At 40.7% G+C, this 26,721-nt stretch overlaps 1 protein-coding gene across 9 annotated transcripts in view; it reads left to right on the top strand.

Annotated features, from left to right (window-relative positions):
* Positions 1-26,721, top strand: part of taok1a (TAO kinase 1a) — a 195,276-nt gene that overhangs the window by 77,697 nt on the left and 90,858 nt on the right. For 5 of the 9 annotated variants that reach the window (XM_068010460.1, XM_068010459.1, XM_068010466.1 and 2 more), the window contains 2 exons: positions 12,712-12,808; positions 25,250-25,473. In XM_068010460.1, coding sequence (XP_067866561.1) covers positions 25,342-25,473 — 132 coding nt within the window. In that variant the 5' untranslated portion in view covers positions 12,712-12,808; positions 25,250-25,341. The remainder of the gene's footprint in view (positions 1-12,711; positions 12,809-25,249; positions 25,474-26,721) is intronic. The other 4 variants (XM_068010461.1, XM_068010462.1, XM_068010463.1 and 1 more) reach the window with 1 other exon arrangement.

Raw genomic sequence — 26,721 nt, 5'->3', positions numbered from 1 at the left:
ACAGATGCTGCCAGACCTGCTGAGTGAATCCAGCATTTCTTGTTTTTGAACCATAACTATCTCTCTTTTTGCTGTCTCCAGCCATTGGAGAAATTTCCTTTGATTCCCATTGACTTTAGTTTTACTGGGGCTCCTTGATGCCATACTTGGTCAAATGATGCCTTGATGTCAAGGGCAGTCACTCTCACCTCACTTCTGGAATTCAGCTTTTTTTGTCCATCTTTGGATCAAGGCTAAGGAGAGTGGTGCTGGCAGAATCAAAGCTTCGCACTGGTGAGTAAATGCTTCTTGATAGCGCAGTTGATGACACCTTCAATCACTTTTCTGATTGAAAGTAGACTAATGTGGTGATAATTGTCTGGATTGGATTTGTCCTGTTTTTTGTGGTGCCACACAAAATGGAGAGTGTCTTATGTTTGTTTATTTATATTTATTTATTTAGCGATACAGAACTGAAACAGGCCCTTCGGCCCACCGAGTCTGTGTCGACCATCACCCACCCATTTATGCTAATCCTACATTAATCCCATTACCCTCTCATATCCCCACCTTCCCTCAATTCCCCTACCACCTACCTACACTAGGGGAAATTTATAATGGCCAATTTACCTATCAACCTGCAAGTCTTCGGCTGTGGGAGGAAACCGGAGCACCCGGCGAAAACCCACGCGGTCACAGGGAGAACTTGCAAACTCTGCACAGGCAGTACCCAGAATCGAACCTGGGTCGCTGGAGCTGTGAGGCTGCGGTGCTAACCACTGTAGTGGTAACTACAGCTGTAGGGTGTTCATTTCTCACTGGTTAAAAAGGACCATTAAATTGCATCTAAAACTGCATAGCTTTACCCTTGGAACTGGTGAACCTGTCAGTATATGTATCAGGTCATTTACCTATAGTTCGCTGCATGATGTAAATTCAGTCCCCTCCCCCAGCCTGATTAGCAATATTCAATTCAATAGTCATATTAACTATTTGGAATATTGCATGTTTAACATCCTGCCCGTGTGGGATATTCCTAGTGAAAGTACATCATAGCAGAAGCTACGATTGTGTTCATATCCATTCATGATATACAGTAGCTATACAAATATGTCTTCTGCATGAATGGCAGTTTATGCGAGATGATGCACTTGTAATCTTGCGTTAAATGTTGCATTTTACAGTCTACCATAGTGTTCTAGACTGCATAAATGCTTGTACAAGATATAAAAAAAAATTGTGCAGTTTATGATTAATTTCACTTAGTTTGACTTTTACAGTAATACTATCAACCAGAATTAATTGACCTTTATGTGCACTTTTTTCCTATTGCTGCTGTTCCCCTTTGGGAAGTGTCTGTGATAGTTCAGCGGTTCATGTTGTGAAGAGTGGACTTTGTCTCCACACTGTGCAGTGGTCACTCCTACCAGTACTGATGTGGACAGATGCATCTGTGACAGATTGGTGAGGACGATGTCAAGTAGGTTTTTCCCTTGTATTGGTTCTCTCATCACCTGCTGCAGGCCCTGTCTGGTAGCTATGTCCTTCAAGACTCGGCTGCTCGGTCAGTCGTGGTGCTACCAAGCCACTTCTGGTGATGGATGTTGAAGTCCCCCACCCAGAGTACACTCTGTACCCTTATTACCCTTAGTGCTTCTTCCAAGTGGCGTTTGACATGAAGGAGTACTGATTCATCAACTGAGGGTGGTTGGTCGGTGGTATTTAGCAGGAGGTTTTCTTGCCCATGTTTGACCTGATGCCATGAGACTTCGTGGGATCTGGAGTCAATGTTGAGAACTTCCAGAGCTGCTCCATCCTGACAGTATACCACTATGCACTACCTCTCGTGGGTCTGTTCATCCAGTGGGACAGGGCATACCCAGGGATGGTGAGGGAGGAGTCTGGGACATTGACTGAAAGGTATGATTCTGAGTATGACTTTGTCAGGCTTGACTAGTCTGTGAGACAGCTCTCCCAATTTTGGCGCACATCTCCAGATGTCAGTGAGGGCACCTTGCAGGGTCGACTGGGCTGGGTGTGTCTTTGTCAAATTCTGTGCCTCAGTCAATACTGGGTAGTCTGGTTTTATTCTTAGTCTTTTTCATGGTGGTTAGATACAGCTGAGTGGCTTGCTAGGCCATGTCACAGGGCAATTAAGAGTCAATTGCATTGCTGTTGGCCTGGAATCTCTCTCAAACCACACTAAGGACTGCAGATTTCCTTCCCTGTGGGAAATTATTGAACCAGATTGGTTTTTATGACAATCTGGTAGTTCAGTGGACACCATTTACTGATGCTAACATTTTTGTAATTTCTGATTTTATTTAATGTAAATTCCCCAGCTACCGTGGTGGGATTTGAATTCGTGTCTCTGGCTCATTAGTTCAGGTCTCTGGATTGCTAGTCCAGTAACATAACCACAATGATACCATACCCATGGACTAGAACATCATGAAATACCAGTTTCTAATTGAGCATTGATCAAATATTTGAATGTCTTAAAAATTGGTTGACATCTATCAAATAAGGCGGGGTGGGAGGGCACTAGGTAAATTGCTCCTTTGAAGAGCCAACACAACAGGCCGAATGGCCACCTCCTGTGCTGTAACAGTTCTGTAATTTGCTGAGTTTCACTATATTGGCAGCTCCCCTCCAATTTCTATAATTAATCTCTGCAGGATGGAGAGCTGAGCTCCAAACAACATCCTTAGATGCATCTTGCCAAACCAGCTGGGCCACTTAGAACACACACAAATCAATCAGTTAAACTGGTTTCTATTATTAATCATATAGAGTAGTAACCTTGTTTAAACAGACACCATAACAGGCTTATTCGTCACCTCCCATGTCAATTTTGAGGATCTCATGATTTTTTTTGCCTGAGATTGAGAATGTCAAATCAGCTTCTACCTCTAGCATCTTTGAGTCGAGAATTTTAAAAAATCTGCTTTTACCTTACGGGCCAACGAAGCTACACTCAATTTGGGCAAATGCTCTCCTACCAAAAGTATGAGACTGAATATAGAAGGAATAGACCACCAGTAGAGGGATGACCCATTTAATTTAATTTCAGCCCCTTTGCTGTTGCGCAGTGCTTGTAATGCATTCACGTCTACCCTTTATTAAATGGTTGGCTCATCAATTTTACCTCTCAAACCTGTAAAAGAATATCTAGAGGTTCTGTTCAGATTGAGATGTGGTTTTATAGGTGTTTCAGCCACAAATATGCTGCAGGAAGCGCTATGCTGCACTAAGAAAGGAAAGCAGGATCTTAAGGATGTGGTGTATTTTTCCCAGTAGGACAATTTTCATCAATGCATGAAAGATTCAATAAGTTAGTCACATATGAAAAATTTGAGTTTTTTTATTTTTTGGATATTGCATGCATTGGAAAATGTACTTTCTTTAGTGCACCTTTTTTAAAACCAGTTTATGATCATGCCAGTTGAAGAACCTCATTTAGATTTTTTTTCATTCACTCTTTCTTTTTATCATTGGTACTATCAACCAATGAACCCTATAATGGGCATTATTTAGTCTTCAATTTGAATGCTGCAGTATTTATAGTGCAAGGTCTCTATTGGTTTGTTTCTACATGATTGAAGAGACTTGGTGAACTCTCTTCATTGAAACATGCTGAACCTCTAGTTCTTTGTTGCATGTAATGCTTCCAAGTTGATTGTAAGAAAAGCTTTATACCTGTAATTAAAGAAACTATAACACAGCAGGAGCTGCTTGATTCATGAATTTCAATCTAATTTGATGTGACATGAAATTCAGATTTCTTTTTGAAGATGGAATATTCAGTTAGTCTAAAATTTATATTAATTACATTTTTAGTAGGACTTGCGTGCTGTTGTGGGGAGTTGGTATTTTTAGTTCTAGGGTGTCATGTGTAAAGACTGAACTGTGTGCTAAGTCGACTGCACATTTCTTAAAAAATCAGAATTGTTACTTCTCGACTTACTTTACTATATTTGTATCTGCCAGAATGCTGCTATTGAAAAGTTTCAAAACACAAGTACATTTTCTTGGCATATTTTGCATGTTACAATTAGTTCATATCTGAATTGAACTAAAACATTTAAAGAAGACTGAAAGGAAAAGTTACTGTGGAGGGAAACATAGGTATGCATTTACAGGAAAAAGGTGGCACATTGGGGTGGGGACAAAGGGTTGACTATTGATTAAGGTCACAGATGTGCATATAATTTAATTTTAATTGGTGTGAAGTATTTGCTGTGGGCTGTGAAATTGTTGAACAAGATCTATATGAAAATTGCATTTTTGTGAGCCATAAATGCCTGTTGTGGCATCAGGGAATTAATTGAACTTGCATATTGTTTTAAAATCCAAGCACGGTATGTGAAATGTTGATGCCAAAAAGGATTTTCTAAAGTGCTTCTCTATGTTGTCAGTCCATTCATAATTCAATGATTACAGTCAACTTTGGATTTAATTTTTCCCAATATAATTCACAGCTGGTTGCATTTCAGAGTTGTTGTACAATTTTTATTAGATCAATTTATTGTAACTTCTCCACATCATTCTGCTTGATAGAGTTTTGGAAAGTATTATTTGACTTCATGATAAATTTGAAACTTTCTGCAAGTGAGAAAAATTGGTACTGTATCATAACAGTTTACATTTTAATAACATTGGTTATTTGGAAATTTTCCGAGAGGAATAAGCTGTGTGTAGGGATTGTGCAAATGTGAAATTGAATAATAGATGGCATTTAAATTTTAACACAAAATGCAAAATTATTTGTGATGCAATTTTTGGCCCAATGTGCCATGTACAAAAGTACATTGCTGAAACATTGAGATAACAGAATGTAAGTTTTGACATTTAAATTTTTTAAATGACCTTATTTAAAAGGAAATTGAAACCAAGGTGTTATCTTTGTACAGAGACAGATGTGCGTTTCTGCAGAAATAACAGGCATGTTTTGACAGAGGTATGGCCCTGAGGTAATTGAAATTCGTTAGTATAAACTTGACAAAAAGCTAGAATTCTTGTTGAATGTACTGATCCAATCTGATTACTTTCCACGATTACTTGAACGTACATTTTGCAATAGGCTAGTTATATTACACATTACGCTTTGAAGCTAAGCAAAGTTTGTGATATAACTGTGCACGACTAGGATGTACCACAAACCTTTTAAACTTGAAAAGTTACATTAAAAAAATTCTCCTCCTAATCTGCTGGACTTTTAATGTTGGAAAAATGCTCTCCATTAATAAAAATTCTGCCTGCATTTCATGCCAGTTTGCAGAACACCACAAACACACTTCACACTCCACCTATTAAACTCTGATGTTTGCGAGGTGACACCAAGATTATTGGTGATGATAGGAAATGGTTTAAGTACAGTGTAATAGAAAAGTTGCAATCCCAATTACTAAATGTATACATATCAGACTTTAAAAGATCTAGGCCAGAATTTAACCACCGCCCCCACCCTCAACCGGGAATGGGCTAGGAGGTGAGAGGGGTCGTAAAATCGTGTGGGAGGCGGGTGGTGCTATGCCCGTTGCCTATGCACCCCTGCTGCTATTTTACCAGTGGTGAGGGAGGTGGCAAATGGCCCGTCCAACCCAGGCCAATTGAGCCCCTCAAGTGGCCAATAAATGCCACTTAAGGACCTCTTTGCACCGTTGCTGGTAATTTACCAGTGGCAGATGGGCATTTCACCTGAGGAGGCCGCCCAGTAATACCGTGGCCTCCTAGTGGGCTGGGGAGGGGTGGGGGGTGGGCCTCCTGTTAAGGCACCCTGTGCCCCACGGAGTTGCCCCCAGCAGCACGGGTTGCTCCCAACTAAAACTTATCTGCCTGTCTGTCTCCCGATGGCGCTGCTGGGACTGAAGAGCTGCCAGCCCTCTGGTTAGCTGGCAGCTCTTGGAGGCAGAATTTCCTGCCTCAGAAGGAATGGATGCCGGGGTTTCCAAGCTTTTCAAGAGTCACTGTGAGTCACTGGCTAGAAAGAGGCTAGCTCTCTACGAAGCCAAGGCAGAAGTCTTGATCAGTTTGCTGGATGCCATGAATTTTTTGTTAGAAGTTGGGATCTTGTAATTCAGAGCAGCATTGCAAACTGCTTTCACCATGTAGGTTATATCAGTAAAGAAGAGGAGAATTTGATGGAGCTTATGAGTTTTACTGAGACTTCTTCAGTCTGACTCTGATCACCTGAACCTCCATTGAAGTTTTGAGCCAGTGTCTGACAGTCGATCATCTAGTAACTTGTGACTCAAAAGTGTTGGCTGGTCTAGCAAAAATGTAAACAATTGCTCAAGATTCAATTTTAATGGCAAAACAGTTCAAAATGTTTTTTTAAAAAAAAACATAGTGAAATTAAAGTAAAATACTGGATTTGTTTACATTTTCTTATCTTTGAAATTGTTAATGTCTTCAAGACAGTCAGGAAGTGTTTGCAAGTGTTTATGTGGAAGTTCCCCTATTATGGTATGTCCGCCAATTGTATTCTGCCTTATGACAGCAGGTCCTAACTCGCGCACACAATTTTTGAGCCACACTCTGCAAGAATAGCTGAGTTGGTTTCCCATTGTCTTCCTCACAGTTCCTGGGTGGGCTGTACTACCCTTTTCGGTCATGTGAGGGGGGATGGCGTGGTATTCCTGCACCCATCGGATGCAGGTTCCCCTGATAGACTGTAACCCAGTATTTCAAAAGGCTATAATAGTCAAATGTGACTGTAAAAAGAAAGATAAAAGGCATCAAGTTTTTCAATAAGTACTCCATAGTTTGAGTTTGACTCAAAAATGAAGATTTTTTAGGCTTCCACAGAGTACTTTCAGTAAATAACTATTCTTTGCAAATGTTTAATAATGTATCAGAAACTCACACTAAAATTTATGAATATTGTGCATGCAACAATAGAAATACTTCTGCTTTTAAGGTTTTATAATTTGGTGGATTGTAACAATATAGAAAGAATTGAAGATGCTATGCAAAAGATGGCAAATGGGGCTATGAAAAGTATTCAAAACAAAAAAAAAACTGAACGATCTTAACTTTCCTTTTTCAAACCTACCAGAGATCAAGATAGGAACTTTAGGGGATGAAACTAGTTAAAGAAAAACTTAAAGTAAGTAAGAATTTGAAAATGAATACTTCTAAACGTGTATCTTCTAGGAAATTGAATGTTCCAAGTGCATTTGTTGCTTAATCCATCTTTGGAATCCTTCCATCTACGTGAGATGATGGAAATGCAGCAAAACCATTGGCGATGGGATAGTTTCGCATGGTGTACTTCTGGTGACTGAAGAGATCAATCCGTGAGAGGCAGGTTCTGCCACAAGTGCTGCAAATGCAGTGGTTAACAGGTGTCATTGTGGGGTGCTGTTTTCAGAGTTAGTGTCTGCTGTCAAGCTGCTATAGCCACTCATGGTCATGGTAATGCACACCAGCCCACAGGTAATGTCGCCATTTCCCCGTGTTGTTGGCTACTATCGCCCACGTGTGAAAATCCATGTTAAGGGCCTTCATGTCAGCTTGCTACTAGAATGTGCGTCGTTGTTCATGCCAGGGCACATAGTCCTGATCCAGCTTCCAAGCTGGAAAATTTCACCTTTTTGTTTGTTGGGTAGTTGCTTTCCATCTGCTTGCTGAGCTAAAAATCCCTATACCACTCATACCTAGAGAGAAAGACATAGGTTGGTGGGTCAGTACCTTACTGGCTGGGGCTGTCCAGCTTGGGACAGTGTGACTGACCAATAGGAGGCAATGGTCCATCCCACCGTCGGAGGCAACCCGTGGCGCCCTTGCCATATGCCAGTTGAGCCGGATTTATAACCCGTAGACTGCTACCTCCCTTATTTGAAACAAAAACAAGAAATGCTGGATTCACTCAGCAGGTCTGGCAGCATCTGTGGAAAGAGAAGCAGAGTTAACGTTTCGGGTCAGTGACCCTTCTTCGGAACACAGCGACTCCGAAGAAGGGTCACTGACCCGAAACGTTAACTCTGCTTCTCTTTCCACAGATGCTGCCAGACCTGCTGAGTGAATCCAGCATTTCTTGTTTTTGTTTCAGATTTCCAGCATCCGCAGTATTTTGCTTTTACCTCCCTTATTTGTTTCCTCACTAGTGAGAGTAAGGATGAAGTGACTTCTCCATTAGTTTGCTGCACAGCCCAGGCATGGTTTTAGGAGGTGCTGATTTGCCTAGCATCTGAATCCCCCCACACGACCTTGTAGACTAATATCCAGAGGAAAGACGAAAGCCTATACGTCTGGGGCCCAGTCGGTTGCAGGAGTTGCTGGAAAATGCTTGCTTGAAGGGATCACCTAACGGGACTTCACTCTAGATTTCTTGTCGGGTTTACTCCTTTAGCCTTTAAATCTTCCAATGTTGTTGTTAAAGGTGGCATCTTAATATAAAATATTAAAAACGCACAAACACAAATAAAAAGTTATATTGTTGCTTAACAGAGGTAAAGAATGAAGGAGACATAGGAGTGATTATTGGATATATTTTCCTGTGTTCAAATTTTGGCAAAAAAATTGGTGTGATTTTATAACACTTGGAACCCTGTATTAGGGAAATATACCCACAGAAGAAAGTAACCTTATTGACATCCTTAAATGACATTAGAATGTACAAGAGCTAAAGTTCAGTTTATAGTCATCACATGAAACTCAGTTTTATGTTACTGCAGTTCTAGGGAATCTTGGCCTTTACACTATGCAGTCAAATTTGAAAGAATGAATTTACTCATTCCACAGCTTTCCCAGTGTTACTGTCACCTCTACTCCTAAAATTGCCTCTTTGTGCTGCATGTTGCTCGTAAGTGATTTCATACTGAAGGATTAACAAGTGACTTTTTTTTCTCTCTGCAAGTTTATCGAGGGCCAGTTTGCAGTCGATGAACATCAGAGAGTATATGTCTCGTGTGATTTGTAAGATACTTGAATAGTCTGTGTAAACAAATACTGAATATCTTGATCAGTTTACTTGAATTTGATTTCTAATTGTTTGCCAATTAGCAGGTTTTTAGTGTTCATTGTAAATTGTCATTCTATATTGGTTCTGGAACTAAAAGGTGACAAACTTGAACTAAATTTTATGTTTATATTATGTATGTGTAACAAGTTTAAGTTTTTATAAACTTGTAATAATGGTACAAAAAGATGAAAGTTCCCACAAAATTGAATGAATTGAAAAGTAAAACGGAAGTGCTAACTTAAAGTTCTCCACAGTCCAAAGAGGATTTTTAAATAAGTTAACACTAGTGCAATGAAGTGCGACAAGCCACATGGAGCCTCCTGCTGTGCAAATGGCAGAATCAGCATAGCAAGCATTCTTCTGTGAGTAAAGCTTACACTTACTGATGACATTGTGGAGTCATTTGCCAAACAGTAAAGCCAAACAGAAGTGAAGTCATTAAGGAAGCCAAAGAATAATCCCCTCAGCTGTTCTTCCTGCTTGTGCCATGTGACTTTGTCATACTGGCAGCTCACTTCCCTAGCCAGATCAACAGATGTATGGAGAACTGCATGTTGGGATAGCAACAGTTGTTCTTAAACAATAGTGTCCTTTTGTAGAAAGCCATGCTGGGAAAGGATGCAATAATGTGACATCATCTTAACCCAAGAACATTCCTTTACTGTTCTTGGATTTACTGTGTTTAAAACCTCTCCTCCCCCGTCGTTCCAAATCCAGATTCTGCTCGTATTGTCTCTTCAGCAAAATGCCCTGAAGTATTTACAGTATTTACTTTTATTAATGGTAACAATGGGTGCAACTCATATACTCACTGTTTTGTGAGCATTTTGTCATGCAGTATTGTACAGTTTGGTGAATACTATATAGCAAATTATATTTTGGGGGGTTGGTGGGGGGTGGGGGGCGGTGGGGGAGAAGGTTGCTCTGTAGAAATAAATTCCAATGAATATCATGTCCTATATGTACACAAAGAATAATGAGGTTAAATTAATTAGGGTTACAATTTTTCCTGTAAATGTTTTCAGATAATTGAATAGTAAACATAATTTAAAAAAATCATTGGCCTTCTTCGATCTGCAGGTTATTTAAGGAACCAGTTAATTTTCTTGCATTGCTTCTGCTCAGAAGTTGGATGCAATGCAAATTTAGATATTTTGATTTGGGTACATGCATATTAGATTTTAGAAAGCTACTTTGAGATGCATACAAAAATGTGTTAGAATGTGCCATCAATTGATCTGTTTTATGTTTGTCAAGGAGAGAAAGGTATAGAAGATTTGCCTTGATAGTGGTTGAACTATATTAGTTTTAGTTTTAGAGATTCAGCACTGAAACAGGCCCTTCAGCCCACCGAGTCTGTGCCGACCATCAACCACCCATTTATACTAATCCTACACTAATCCCATATTCCTATCACATCCCCACCTGTCCCTATATATTTCCCTACCACCTACCTATACTAGGGGCAATTTATAATGGCCAATTAACCTATCAACCTGCAAGTCTTTGGCATGTGGGAGGAAACCGGAGCACCCGGAGGAAACCCACGCAGACACAGGGAGAACTTGCAAACTCCGCACAGGCAGTACCCAGAATCGAACCCGGGTCCCTGGAGCTGTGAGGCTGCGGTGCTAACCACTGCGCCACTGTGCCGCCCAGAACTTTACTTACTACATTGAATGGCTGATCCAGAGAGCTTTATTTGATTAAACTTAATACAAAATATGTAGTTACTTTAAATTAAGTTTAAAAAAAAAAGGGTTGGAAATCCCTCAGTGGCTCAGTGGTTAAATGATGGGTTGATATGGAACTGAGTTATATGTAAGCAAGAAGTTTCCCTGGTTTGTGGGGAGCTAAGCAAAACTGATCCATTGGGAACTACAGTTTGCATTAGGGTGCTGGACTAGGAAAGGGGAAAATCATTGAACTCTTCCAATGAAACTTGTTGGAAATGCTTGTGCATGAATATAGCATGAGAAGTTGGCCTTGTTTGTGATGCTTCCCGTATTGTCAAATAGACTGCCAAGATTTGCTGTGTAAGTTGATTGTCATGTTTCAAGATTTTCTGACCATTTTTCCACAGATAGGAAGTGGACAAGAGCTACATTTACTGTTGGGTTTTTAAAAGTTAAGTATATTCAGACAAGTGTAAGGAATATACTGAGACATTAGGTAGTCGAAACTGCTAATGAGCTGGTGCTTAGGTTTTTTCTCTATAGACTGTAAATAATCAATTCATCAGACTGTCAGCAATCAAAAACAACTTGCACCTGTTGTGTTGGAAAACATTTGATCCTTTTGGCTGAGAAATGAGAGAGACAGAACAGACTGGGACACAGGCTTGAGGTAGTGGTGGAGGAGGTGGGGCTTTTTGAAGAAGGAAAGCTGCAAAGGTAGTTGGGTTTGTTAAAGAGAATGCTGTGAGGGCTTTTGCTGAGGCAAAAAAGTTAGAAATGGTGAAAGATAATTAGAAGCCATCTTATCTAAATCAAGTAAGATGATCCACTTTGGAGTAGAGTAACGTATCTTTGTTTTATTTTGTAACACAAAGATATTTTGTAGTAACTTGGGAAAAGGGGTAGGGCATTTAGCACCTTGTGTTTGTTCTGCCATTCAGTGAGATCATAGAAATATATCGCTATTTCTTTACAGTCATTGGGTCAAAATCCTGGAACTCCCTTCCTAACGGCACTGTGGGTGTACCTACCTCACATGGAGTGCAGCGGTTCAAGAAGGCAGTTCACCATCACCTTCTCAAGGGCAATTAGGGATGAGTAATAAATGCTGGCCTAGCCAGCAATGCCCACATCCCATGAATGAATTAAAAAAAAAATGTCTGCATCACCCACTCAGCTAGTGCATTCCAGATCCTAACCACTTGCTGCGTAAAAATGTTTTCCTCATGTTGTCTTTGGTTCTTTGGCCAACCACCTTAAAAATCAGTTTGCTCTGGTTCTCTACACTTCTGCCACCAATGGGAACAGTTTCTCTCTGTCTAGATCCCTCATGATTTTGAACACCTCTATCAAATCTCCTCTCGACCTTTTCCAAGAAAATCAACTCCAACTTCTTCAGTCTATTCATGTAACTGAAGACCCTCATCTCTGGAACCATTCTCATAAACCTTTTCTGCACTCTCTCTAAAGCCTTCACATCCTCCCTAAGGTGCAGTGCCCAGAATTGGAGACACTGCTCCAATTGAGGCTGAACCAGAGTTTTATAAAGGTTCATCATAACTTCCTTGCTTTTGTACTCTTTGCCTCTATTTATAAAGCCCAATATCCCATATGCCCTTTTAGGCACTTTCTCAACTTGCCCAGCCACCTTCAACAATTTGAGTACATATACCCCCAGGTGTCTCTGTTCTTGCACCCCTTTTAGAACTGTGCCCTTTATATCACCTCTCCTCAAGCTTTCTACCAAAATGTACCACTTCACACTTCTCTGCATTAAATTGCACCTGCCATCTGTCTGCCTGTTCCACCAGCCAGTGTATGTGCTCTTGAAGTCTATCATTATCCTCTTCATAGCTCACATGCTTCCAAGTTTTGTTTGACCTGCACATTTTGAAATCGTGTCCTGCACACCCAAGTCTAGGTCATTTAATAAATATCAAGAAAAGCAGTGATGCTAGTACTGACCCCTGGGGAACCCCACTGTATGTTTTCCTCCAGTCCAAAAATCAGCTGTTCACCACTACTCTCTGTTTCCTGTTACTCAACAAACTTTGTATCCATGCTGCCACTTTCCCTTTTATTCCATAGGCTTCAACTTCGCTGACAAGTCTATTATGAGGCACTTTATCAAACGCCTTTTGGAAGTCCGTATACACTACATCAACCATCTGAGTTTTTTGATGAGGTAACAATCAAGTTAGTTAAACACAATTTGCCTTTTAATAAATCTGTGCTGGCTTTCCCTAATTGATCCGTATTTGTCCAAGTGACTGTTAATTTTGTTCTGGATTATCATTTCTCAAAGTTTTCCCACCACTGACATTGAACTGACTGGCCTATAATTGCTGTGTTTATCCTTGCACCCTTTTTTTGATAAAGGGTATGACATTTGCAATCCTCCAGTCATCTGGCTGCATCCCTTTATCTAAGGAGGACCGGAAGGTTATGGCCAGTACCTCCACAATTTTCACCCTTACTTCAGCATCCTCGGAAGCATCCCATCCAGTCCTAGTTACTTATCAACTTTAAGTACAGCCAGTCTTTCTAATACCTCTATCAATTTTTAGCTCATCCAGTATCGCAACTACTTCCTCTTTCACTACGACTTGGGCAGTATCATCTTTAGTAAAGACAGATGCAAAGTACTCATTTGGCACCTCAGCCATTACCCCTCTGCCTCCATGAGTAGATCTTTTTGGTCCCTAATTGGTTCCACCCCTCCTCTTACTACACTTTTCACTATTCATATGCCTGGAGAAGACTTTTGGATTCCCTTTTATGTTAGCTACCAGTTTCTTCTCATACTCTCTCTTTGCCTCACTGAGTTCCTTTCCTTTCCTTTTCCTCTGAACTTTCTATATTCAATCTGGCTCTCACTTGTATTATCAAACTGATATCTGTCATATGCCCCCTTTTTCTGCTTCATATTTTCTACATCTCATCGTCGCCCTGCCTTTTCCTCTCAAGGGAATGTACCTCAGTTGTACCTGAACCATCTCATCTGCATTGCTCGATTTCTGTTTTGACTGCCAGTCTTTCAGCTTACCCAGGACAGGTCTGTTCTCAACCCACTGAAATTGGTCCTCCTACAATTAAGTATTCCTTTTTACTGTAGATTGCTCCTTTTCCTTTTCCCTAGCTAATCTAAACCTTATAATGCTATGGTCACTGTTCTCTAAATATTCTCCTACTGACACTTGCTCCACCTCATTCCCGAGAAGCAGATCCAGCCATGCTTCCTTCCTTATTGAGCTGGAAACATACTGATCAAGAAAGTTCTCCTGAACACACTTCAGAAGCTCTTCTCTCTCTCTGTCCTTTACACTATTACTGTCCCAGTCTATATTAGGATAATTGAAGTCCCCCATTATCATTACTCTATAGTTTTTGCGCTTCTCTGTAATTTCCCTGGCCTATAGAATACACCCAGTAGTGTCATAGTACTCTATTGTTTCTTAACTCTAATCAAATAGCTTCTGTCGTTGAGCCTTCCAGGGCATCCCCCCGCGCGCCCCCCCCCCCCCCACCCTCCAGCATTGTAATATTCTCCATAATCATTGCAGCCTCTCTTCTTCCGTTCTTCCTGATCTTTCCTGTTCTTCATTTAGTACCCAGTCCTGCTCTTTTTGGAGCCATGTCTCCGTTATCACCATGACATCATATTCCCATGTGGCTGATTGAGCCTACAGGTCACCAGCTCTATTTGCCACACTTTGTGCATTTGCATACATGCACTGTAAACCTAATTTAGGTCTTATTGCGTGGCTGATCTGTGACCTGACATACACCTTTGTCCTATGTCCCTTAATACCTTTGGTTAACAGAAATTTATCAATCTTAGCTTTAAAGTTAATAATGGATCCAGCATCAACTGGCATTTGTGAATGAAAGTTCCAAACTTCTGCCATCTTTTGCATCTAGAAGTATTTCTTAACGGCTTGGCTCTAATGTTTAGGCTATTTCCCCTAAACTCCCCAACCAGTTGCAAAAGTTTCTCTCTTTCTACCCTATCAGGTCACCTCACCATCTTGAAAGCTTTGATCAAATCTTAATTTTCTAACTTTCAGTGAATATAATCCTAGTTTGTGTAATCTCTCCTCTTAGTTTGCGCCTTGGAGTCCAGATATCATTGTAGTAGATCTACGCTGCTTTCCTTCTAAGGCCATAACATCCTTCCTAATGTGTGGTGTTCAGAATATGGTCTGAGTAGGGCTTAGTGCAGCTGTAGCATAACTTCTACTCCCATGTATTCTAGTCCTCCAGATGTAAAGGCCAGCATTCCATCAGTCTTTCTGATTTTTTTTGTACTTGTCCATGGCATTTTACTGATCTATGCACCTGGGCTTTTACTGCTAGCTGAATTATCAAACTGGGTGAGCCAGGAACGGAAAGGTTTAGTTCCTCATTGTTACCTGGATCTCTACTGCTTCTTGCTTTTCACGATTTAGAAAGTACTCTGTTCTATTCTTTTTAGGTCCAAAGTGAATGACCTCACACTTGTCTATATTGAAATCTGTTTGCCCGTTTGCTTAATCTATCAAAATCCTTTAGTAATTTTATGCTTCCATCTCTTCTGCTTATAGTGCCACCTATCTGTGTCATCAGTGTATGGATTGTATTGAGTGAGTCATACAAACATAACATGAATTAGGAGTAAGAGTAGGCCATTCGGCCTCTTGAGCCTGCTCTGTCATTCAGTAAGATCATGGCTGATCTGATTGTAACCTCAACTCCACATTCCCGCCTATCCCCGATAACTCCCCTCCCCCCCCCCCCCCCCCCCCACCCTTGCTTCTCAAGAATCTATCTGCCTCTGCCGTAAACATATTTAAAGACTCTGCTTCCACTGCCTTTTGAGGAAGAGTGTTCCAAAGACTCTCAGTCTTCTGAGAGAAAATATTTCTCCTCATCGCTGTCTTAAATGGGCAACCCCTTATTTTAAAATAGGGACCCCTAGTTCTAGATTCTCCCACAGGGGAAATGTTCAATTAAATCAGTGGATTTTGTATGTTCACTTTGCTGTAAAATGCCTGGCCTGTGTCACTCTATTTTTGCTTCGTTCATCTTCAGTGAGATTGAAGGAATACACACATGAAAGGCACAAACATCTGGTTCAGGTCACAAGTTACAGACTAGTGCTACATCCCTGGGTTATACTACCATGCAAAACAAGGGCAGTATGAGGCAACTTTCATCAAAGTAAGACTCTTAGATTGCTTACAGGAGCAACTGATGCAATTGAAACTGAAAAGATATTTACACCAGACCTGATTTTGTAACACTGACACACAAAGAATAGTTGCTTAGGGAAGGTCTGTTAGCTGTGCAACTGAATCAGAACAGCCACTGCTGTTAGCAAAAGAGTCTCTCAGAATTGGAAAAGAGAGGATTTACAAATGTTCTTTTATTTAGAACCATGGTTTTGCTTTTGTATTTCCTTTTACAAATATCTCTCTTGCTGTCTTTCTTTCCTTAAGATTCCTATCACATTTCACATTAAAGGATCTGGCACTGCCACTCACCATTTGAAATAATGTAACTTATCAACTGGAAGGTTTACATTAAGGTTATTTTCTTGTGTTACCACTGCCATTTTCTATTTGCCTCAAGGGAAACATCACTATGAAATGAGCAAAACCATTCAGAAACAGGGAAAAGCAAGTCATTACATCAGATATGCTAACCACTTTTGATCAACCTTACCTACCTCCCTACTCACCATATCTTTTGTAATTGTCTTCTCTCCAGAAATATATTTTGGTGAGCAGATGGCGTATAATCTAAATGGGGGAGCATTAAGGGTTTGAATAAGTGAACAAAGGGATTTAGGTCTCCAGGTTATTAAAAGTTAGCTCACAGGTACAAAAAAGTGATCAAGAGGAAATGTGTTACCTTATCAAAGAGGCTTGATTCTATATAGAATTTAAAATAAAGGCTTGATATTGCAGTTTACGGAGCAGTGATCAAGCCCCCATTTACAATATTATGGCACTTTTGGTAATCCCATCTTCAAAGTGATATTTAGGCTTTAGAGTAAGTCCAACAACAATTCATTGGGATAATATCTAGGATGAAGGGACTGAGCTGTGATGAGACTGGTGAAATTTGGTTATATTCCCTGCAGATGATAAGATTAGGTCTGTTAAGGACAGGGAGAAGATGGTGTGGATGACTTCCATTTTTCACCTCTCAACTGACCGTAGACAGTGTTTTAAAAAATATTGTTTGAGTCTCAGAATGTTGTAGTGGTCAAATAACCAGACAAATGACAGGTTTTCTTGTAGGATTAAAAGAAAGATAGCATATATTAAACAATACCCGAAAAATATCTTCAACCTCACCTACTCACATGCATACATGCAAGAAGAGATAGAGATTAGAGGATAGCATGCATTTAAGTCCGATTGTCGTAAAAAGAGTTCACTTCGATACCTTCTTGGTGTTCCGGGAGGAATTATTTTAACAGCGGCGCAGGCCTGGTGTTCCTTTCCTTGGTTCACTGAAGTATTGCAGACTCCTCTGGTTAAGAACATACAAACATGTGAATTAGGAGCAGGAGTAGGCCACTCTGCCCTTCGAGCCTGTTCCGTCATTCAATAAGTTCATGGCTGAGCTAGGGTTGTTTTCCTTAGAGCAGAGAAGGCTGAGGGGAGACCTGATAGAGGTGTACAAAATTATGAGGGGCATAGATAGGGTAGATAGGAAGAAACTTTCTCCCTTAGCAGAGGTGTGAATAACCAGGGGGCATAGATTTAAGGTAAGGGGCAGGAGGTTTAAAGGGGATTTGAGGGAAAAAAAATTCACCCAGAGGGTGGTTGGAATCTAGAACACACTGCCTGAAGGGACCCTCGACATTTAAGAAGTATTTGGATGAGAACTTGAAACGCCATAGCATACAAGACTACGGGCAAGTGTTGGAAAATGGGATTAAAATAGATAGGTGCTTGATGGCTGGCATGGATACGATGGGCCGAAGGGCCTGTTTCTGTACTCTATAACTCTATGACTTTATGAACTGATTATTCCACATTTCCACCGACCCCAAATAACCTTCCACCCCCTTGCTTATCAAGAATCTATCTACCTCTACCTTAAAAATATTCAAAGACTCTGCTTCCACCGCCTTTTGAGGAAGACTCACGATCCTCAGAGAAAAAAATTCTCATCTCTGTCTTAAATGGGCGACCCCTTATTCTTAAACAGTGACTCCTAATTCTAGATTCTCCCACAAGGGGAAACATCCTTTCCATATCCACCCTGTCAAGACCCCTCAGGATCTTGTATGTTTCAATCAAGTCTCCTCTTACTCTTCTAAATTCCAGCGGATACAAGCCAAGCTTGTCCAATATTTCTTCGTAAGACAGCCCACCCTTCCAGGTATTAGTTTAGTAAACCTTCTCTGTACTGCCTGCAACACATTTACATCCTTCCTTAAATAAGGAGACAAGTACAGTACACCGTACTCCAGATGTAGTCTCACTAATGCCCTGTATAGCTGAAGCATAACCTCCATACTTTAGTATTCAATTCCCCTCGCGATATACAATTGCATTCTATTAGCTTTCATAATTATGTGTTGTACCTAACCTTTTGGGATTCATGCACTAGGACACCCAGATCCCTCTGCATCTCAGAGTTCTGCAATCTCTCACCATTTAGATAATATGCTTTTTTCTTCTTCCTGCCAAAGTGGACAGTTTCACACTTTCCCACATTATATTCCATTTGCCAGATCTTTGCCCACTCACTTAACTTATCTATTTCGCTTTGTAGCCTCTTTATGTCCTCTTCACCAGTTACTTTCCTACCTATCTTTGTGTCTTCAGCAGATTTAGCAACCATACCTTCGGTGCCTTCATCTAAGTCATTTATATAAATTGTAAATAGCTGAGATCCCAGTACAGATCTCTGTGGCACACCACTCATTACATCTTGCCAACCAGAAAATGACCCATTTATGCCTACTCTCTGTTTCCTGTTAGCTAGCCAATCTTCTGTCCATGCCAATATGTTCCCCCTACATCATGAGCGTTTATTTTCTGCAATAACCGTTGATGTGGCACCTTATCAAATGCCTTCTAGAAATCTAAGTACAATATATCCACTGGTTCCCCTTTATCCACAGCACATGTAACTCCCTCAAAGAACTCCAATAAATTGGTCAAACATGATCTCCCTTTCACAAAACCATGTTGACTCTGTCTGATTACCGTGCACTTTTCTAAATGCCGTGCTATAACATCTTTAATAATAGCTTCTAATATTTTCCCCAAGACTGATAAGCTAATTGGCCTGTAATTTCCTGCTTTCTATCTCCCTCCGTTTTTGAATAAAGGAGTTACATTCGCTATTTTCCATTCTAATGGAACCTTCCCCGAATCTAGGGAATTTTGGAAAATTAAAACTAATGCATCAACTATCTCACTAACCACTTCTTTTAACACCCAAGGATGAAGTCCATCAGGACCTGGGGTCTTATCAGCCCACAGCTGCAACATTTTGTTCAGTACCACTGCCCTGGTGATTGTAATTTTCTTGAGTTCCTCCCTCCCTTCCATTTCCTGACTTACAGTCATTCTTTTAGTCATTCTTTGCTGTTTTTTAATAATCTGTCCAGTCTTCTGACCTGCCTCTCAACTTTGCGCAATTATAGGCTTTTTCTTTAAATTTGGTACTATCTTTAACTGTTTTAATTAACCACAGATGACGGGTCCCACCCTTGAAATTTTTCTTTCAGGTTGAAATGTATCTATTCTGTGTATTCTGAAATATCCCCTTAAATGTCTGCCACTGCATCTCTATTGACCTATTCCTTAATCTGATTTGCCTGTTAGCTTTCATGCCCTCATAATTGCCCTTATTTAAGTTTAAAATACTGATCTTGGACCCACTCCTCTCTCTCAAACTGAATGTAAAATTCAATCATATTATGATCGCTGCTACCTAAGAGCGCCTTAACTATGAGGTCATTAATTAATCCTATCGTGTTGCACAATACCAGGTCTAGTATAGCCTGCTCTCCAGTTGGCTCCAGAACGTATTGTTCCAAGAAATTATCCCGAAAACATTCTATGTACTCGTCATCTAGGCTACCTCTGCCCATCTGATTTTTCCAGTCTATATGTAAGTTAAAATTCTCCATAATTGTTGCTGTACCTTTTTGACAAGCTGCCATTATTTCTTCCTTTATACCCCATCCTACAGTGTGGTTAATGTTAGGTGGCCTGTACACCACTCCCACAAGTGACTTCCTGCCTTTGATTTCTCATCTCTACCCAAACTGCTTCTACATCTTAGTTTCCTGAACTTGGGTCATCCCTCTCTATTGCGCTAATACCATCATCAATTAACAGAACTACGCCTCCACCTTTTCCTAGCTTCCTGTCCTTCCTAAATGCCATGTACCCTTCAATATTCATGTCCCAATCTATGTTGTCCAGCAGCCATGTCTAATGGCTATCAGATCGTACTTATTTATTTCTATTTGCACTCTCGGTTCATCTGTTTTGTTTCGAACGCTACGTGCATTCAGATACAGAGCCATTAGTTTTGTCCTTTTATTATTTTTGTAACCTCTAGCCTTGTCTGTTGATTTACTTTTAGATTTGTATGCTCTGTCCCTTCTTGTCACAGTCTGTTTATCATTTCCCATATTAATACCTTTCTCTTGTGCCTTGTCTCTACTCCTTGATTTACCATATCTTCCCAAATTTGATCCCTTGCTCCCACTATTCAGTTTAAAACCCTCTACTTCCCTAGTTATGCGGCTTGCTAGAACACCGTCCCAACGGTACAGCCACCACTTTCCCCAGTATTGGTGCCAGTGCCCCATGAACCGGAAACGTCTTCTACCACACCAGTCTTTGAGCCACACATTAATTTCTCTAATCTTATTTGCCCTATGCAAATTTGCACGTGTCTCAGGTAATAACAAACAAAGAACAGTACAGCACAGGAACAGGCCATTCGACCCTCCAAGCCTGCGCCGATCTTGATGCCTGCCGAAACGAAAACCTTCTGCACTTCCGGGGCCCATATCCCTCTATTCCCTTCCTATTCATAGATTTGTCAAGATGTCTCTTAAACGTCGCTATCGTATCTGCTTCCACCACCTCCCCTGGCAGCAAGTTCCAGGCACTCACCACCCTCTGTGTAAAAAAAAAACTTGCCTCGCACATCCCCTCTAAACTTTGCCCCTCGCACCTTAAACATATGTCCCCTAGTAACTGACTCTTCCACCCTGGGAAAAAGCTTCTCACTATCCACTCTGTCCATGCCACTCATAACTTTGTAAACCTCTATCATGTCGCCCCTCCACCTCCGTCATTCCAGTGAAAACAATCCGAGTTTTTCCAACCTCTCCTCATAGCTAATGCCCTCCAGACCAGGCAACATCCTGGTAAACCTCTTCTGTACCCTCTCCAAAGCCTCCACGTCCTTCTGGTAGTGTGGCGACCAGAATTGCACGCAATATTCCAAGTGTGGCCTAACTAAGGTTTTGTACAACTGCAACATGACTTGCCAATTTTTATACTCTATGCCGCGACCGATGAAGGCAAGCATGCCGTATGCCTTCTTGACTACCTTATCCACCTGCGTTGCCACTTTCAGTGACCTGTGGACCTGTACGTCCAGATCTCTCTGCCTATCAATGCTCCTAAGGGTTCTGCCATTTACTGTATACCTCCCACCTGCATTAGACCTTCCAAAATGCATTACCTCACATTTGTCTGGATTAAACTCCATCTGCCATTTCTCCGCCCAAATCTCCAATCGATCTTTATCCTGCTGTATCCTCTGACAATCCTCATCATTATCCGCAACTCCACCAACCTTTGTGTCGTCCGCAAACTTACTAATCAGACCAGCTACATTTTCCTCCAAATTATTTATATATAATCCAGAGATTATTACCTTTTGAGGTTCTGCTTAATTTGGCGCCTAGTTCATCATACTGACTATGCAGAACCTCTTTCCTTGTCCTGCCTATGTTGTTATTACCTACATAGACCACGACGACTGGATCCTCCCCCTCCTACTGTGAGTTTCTCTTCAGCTCTGAGCAGATATCCCAAACCCTGGCACCGGGCAGGCAATTCAGCAGTCTGGACTCTCGCTCTTTGCTGCAGAGAACAGTGTCAATCCCCCTAACTACACTGTCCCCTACTGCTGCTACATTCCTTTTTTCTCCCTCCGCTTGAATGGCTTCCTGTGCCATGGTCAGGTTGCTCATCCGCCCTGCAGCCCCCACTCTCATCCAAACTAGCTGAAAGGACCTCAGACCTGTTGGACAATTGCAAAGGCTGAGGCTCCTGCACTACTGCCCTCTGAGTCCCCTTACCTGCCTCAGCTGCAGACACACTCTCCTGTCCCTGACCAAATCAAAAGACCCTATACTAAGGGGTGTGACCACCGCCTGGTACAAAAGGTAACTTTCCCCCTCCCTGATGTGTCGCAGTGTCTTCAGCTCAGACTCCAGTTCAGTGACTCTGAGCCAAAGCTCTTCGAGTCGCAAAGACTTACTGCAGACGTGTTTGCCCTGAATCACACTGGCATCCAGGATCTCCCACATGCTGCAGCCATGACACATCACCTGTCCTGCCACCCTTAATGTGTTTTAATTAACTAATTATTTTATTCAATTATTTATTTTATTTTCCTTTTTTAATATATTTGATTAAGCTTACCACTAGTTCCTATACTATTTTAAACGTTAGGATTAGAATGGACCTTACTCACTTACCAGATACTCGCCAAACAGGTAGCTTCTTCCCAAACCAGTCACCTACCTACTTGCCTGTAATGTTTGATGCTATGTTTGATTTAAATTAAATTAAAAGCTTATCTGTATACTCACCCCTGTGGCTCTGTTTCCCTGCGCTTTCTGATGGTGACATCACTCTCGTGTCACTTTTCGATTTTTCCCTGCTCCGCTCCTGCTGCTCCCTCCATGCTCCTCTGTCTCTCTCACTCTGTCTCCAGTCTCCGACTCTGGGCTTTGGGCGCGTTTTTTGAACCTCTGTTCCCACCATGCTTCTCTCTCTCGCTCTGTCTCTGACTCTGGGCTTTTGGTGCACTTTTTAAACCTCAGCTCCCACCGTGCTCCTCGCTCTCTCGCTCTGTCTCCGATTCAGTCAAAGTCAGTGGTGAGAGGTCTATTACGATTTCTCAGGTGGGGAGAATTCAAGGTCACCTTGCAGTCTCTGCCTCTGTGGTTTAAAGATGTTACTGGCAGGCTCGTTGTCTTGGCTGGAATGGATCTCTCAGCTTCCCTGGCTCACTTTCTTTCTGTCTTTTAGAGTGCTCTTTTTTAACGAAAAAACCTTATCAGGCTTGGTTTTGGTCAGGTGACCCTAGATGCGCTCCTCTGGTGTGTTCATGCAATCCATTTGAACGTGTGGTCATTGTTACACAATGGGGTTTGACTTATCTTGATAAAGTGGTGTTATGTCCCACCTATTATCTTGGCTTTGAATCTGGAGTCTCCCTGTCTGCGAAGGTCTTTGTCAATCCAGTTCTTGAAGATTGGAGCCACTTAGCATTGAATGGGCTGTTTAGCATTTTCATGTGCCTTCCCTAGGACTAGTCCAGATGTAATGATGGGTTTAGTCTCCAACAGTCACCATGTATATTTGCATTGCAGGAGAGGTCACCTGACCTGTTACTCCATCTTGTCTGCAGTAAAAGTGTGTCCTTTCTTTTGGAGTTTAGTTCATAAATTCATTTTTACAGTTCATAATTGCTCCAATTTACTTTAGTTCATAACTGTTCCTTGCATAAGCGTGATAAGTGATTTGCTGAAGATATTTAAGTTAAACTGACAGGGTAGATAGGCTTTTGTTCTGGTAGGGTAATCCAGAACATAACCTTAGAATTTGAGCTAAACCATTGAAATAAAATCAGATAAGACTTTTCATTCAAGAAGTAGAAAGGATGTGAAACAGCCCTAGAAGGTTCTAGATCAAGATCAATTGAAGTGTTTGAAAGGAAAGAGATATAGAGAAAAGCCAAGAAATGCCCAATTGGCTGAATGGTTGTCCTGGTAGGGTAATCCAGAACATAACCTTAGAATTTGAGCTAAACCATTGAAATAAAATCAGATAAGACTTTTCATTCAAGAAGTAGAAAGGATGTGAAACAGCCCTAGAAGGTTCTAGATCAAGATCAATTGAAGTGTTTGAAAGGAAAGAGATATAGAGAAAAGCCAAGAAATGCCCAATTGGCTGAATGGTTGTCCCCTGTTCCTGTGATCCTCAGTGATTGCTTTGGGATACAAATCTGCTATTGGTGCTGAATAACAGGTTGCAAAATATGTGTAGTGCTGTTAGAGGCACCCCGAGATCTTATGCAGCAGTAGTTTATACTTTATATTTGTCATGAACAGGTACAGAAAATAATCAAAAAGGCTAATTGAATGCTAGCCTTTATATCTAGAGGACGGGAATACAAGGGGGTAGAAGGCATGCTTCAGCTATACAAAGCCACACCTGGAGAACTGTGAGCAGTTCTGGGCACCACACCTTCGGGAGGAAATATTGACCTATGCAGCATAGTTCTACTCGACTGATACCTGGATTCCAAGGGTTAAATTACGAGGAGAGATTACTCAAATTAGGATTATATTGCCTGGAATTTAGAAGGTTAAAGGGGTGTTTTGATCAATGTTTTTTAGACACCAAGGGGAACAGATAGGGTAGATAGAGAGAAACTATTTCCACTGTTTGAGGAGTCTAGGACTAGGGTGAGTAGCCTAAAAATTAGAGCCAGACCTTTTAGGAGTGAAATTAGAAAACACCTCTACACAAAAAAGGTGGTAGAAGTTTAGAACTTGCTTCCTAAATGACAATTGATCAAACAATTGGAATTTTTAAATCTGAGATTGACAGATTTTTGTTATCCAGAGGTATTAAGTGATATGGGGCGAAGGTGGATAGCCATGATTAGCCATGAACTCATTGAATGGAACAGACTTGAGGGCCTACTCCTGTTCCTATGTTTCTATTTGACTAAATTATACAATTATATATTAAGACAAAGCTCACATTGTTATCCATGTTTGTGCAATTTCCAATTTACCAGATTCTGGTTAACTTGTGAATTCATGTCAAGTGTGAAGAAAATTTGTTTATTTTTACTGTTATGGGCTGCAAGTAAAGCCGGATATTAAATTTCAGTTGTTTTACTGTTCGTCATTTATTTTCTTCCCCTCGATTTCCATCTCCAGTCCAAAGCAAAAATTAAATTGCCCTTTTGGATCCTCACTATTGTGCCTCAACATCATGCAGCCTTTTGCTGTACTACTTTGACCACTGTCGGCACCGTTCTTGCTTGGTTGAATCATGAACTATTTATGATAGTACAGACATGTTCACATGACTGTCAAGGGTCTGATTCAGATTTGGGTCCTCTGGTAGGAGTCTAGCATTGTACTGCCAGGTTGCAGGTATGATAATATTGTATGGCTGTAGTTTTATTGAATATCACCATTTTGAAGTTGTTTCCAGGGAAAAATTCAGATTTCAGTTCTTTGGTCATTGCATTATTTTAATTAGTTTAATTCAGTTTCCTCTTGTGTATCTTTTCAGAGCATTTGCATATTTAACAACTAGCAATTTTTCTTTTTCAGTTGTTCATGTTCAAGAGGGCCCATTCATACAGATGCAGCAAGAATTAAGACAGTGTGAACCCAGCTAGTCAGACGGCTAACCGCACAGTAGGATGCCGTCAACCAACCGAGCAGGAAGCCTAAAGGACCCAGAAATAGCAGAACTGTTCTACAGAGAAGATCCTGAAAAGCTGTTTGTTGATTTGCGAGAAATTGGCCATGGCAGCTTTGGAGCAGTTTATTTTGTAAGTTTGTTTTTTTTTAAAAGAAAAAAATAGTTGATGGATATTTATCATCCTGGACATAACTTTGAGATTAAAATATGAATTTCACTGAAGTTATGAATTTTTTTATTTGTGGCACCTTGCATTTCACATTTTAATCTTGCATTCTTGCTGTCTCAATTATTTTGCTTTACTTTATCCAAGTTTATGGCAATTAAATTCCAATATTGCATTAATGCCTACATTAAGCTGACTATAATTGTGCCAACTATTCAAATTTGTATTTACAGCTAAAATTATGAGAATGGCGCATATATATTCATTTACAGAAACAAAAAAGATTCCTATGAAGTAGCTAGCTCCCAAAAGTTAAGATCTCAATGTCCTTTTCTCACCAGTAGGCATTTCCATTTCAGGTAATTAAGGCATGGTCTTGCATTACACTTTTATTTCTTTTCTGTGCTATGTAATTTGTTCTGTTTCTGAAATCCTAGTTCCTTTTTGTTAGATTTTAGTCGCACGTCCTTGTTAGCTTTAATAGGTAAGTTATGTTAAGCTAGTTTGTTATTGCAGAAACCTTTCCTTCTAACTATCTTTTTATTTCTCAGAAATCCCAGTGAAAGTTTGAAGCCTCCTGTTAACTGTGTACCATGGAAGGTCTAAACGCTGACTGTTGTTAGTTGCCTGAAGTGTTTTGAGAAGACTCACATGTTACAATACTGTACATTTGGAGTGAGGGCTAGAGCTCACGTGGCAAGGGCAGCACTTAAAACTGCAGATAGATTATTTTTCTCCCCCATATGAAATGCAGAAGGTGATCATGTATTTCATGTAGAAGATTTTCGTTCACATAAGGCTGCAAGTTATTTAAAAATTTTGAGTTACAAGAAACCAGCAGTATGTGCAGGCAGTAGTTGTGTAGAATTTAGTCTAAAATAGTATCTTATTTAATTGACTTGAAGCTACTGTCAGCTTTCAGTTTTCAAGTCCAGGGCAACCACAGGTGTAAGAAGCGTCTCAAGATGTATTTGCTTGAGTTCAAAGCTGAGAAACAGTTGAGACACGCTGCATGATATGGGGGAGGAACTCGCAACTAGAGATGAATAATGGGGCATAAGGAAGGAAATTAGGTGACCATTTGCTGGAATGAAAGGAGGACTTAAGAGGCAGTGTATAAAACTCTTGCGGTGGGGGAGGGGGAAAATGTCTGAAGTTGTCGAATCTATATACAATGCTGGATACTTGCAGGCATGAATTGCAACATATAGG

The sequence above is a fragment of the Heterodontus francisci genome, chromosome 30 (assembly GCF_036365525.1).
Source record: "Heterodontus francisci isolate sHetFra1 chromosome 30, sHetFra1.hap1, whole genome shotgun sequence".
Lineage (NCBI taxonomy): Eukaryota > Metazoa > Chordata > Chondrichthyes > Heterodontiformes > Heterodontidae > Heterodontus > Heterodontus francisci.
Note: the sequence above shows the minus strand (reverse complement) of the source record. Positions and strands in the feature narration are given on the sequence as shown.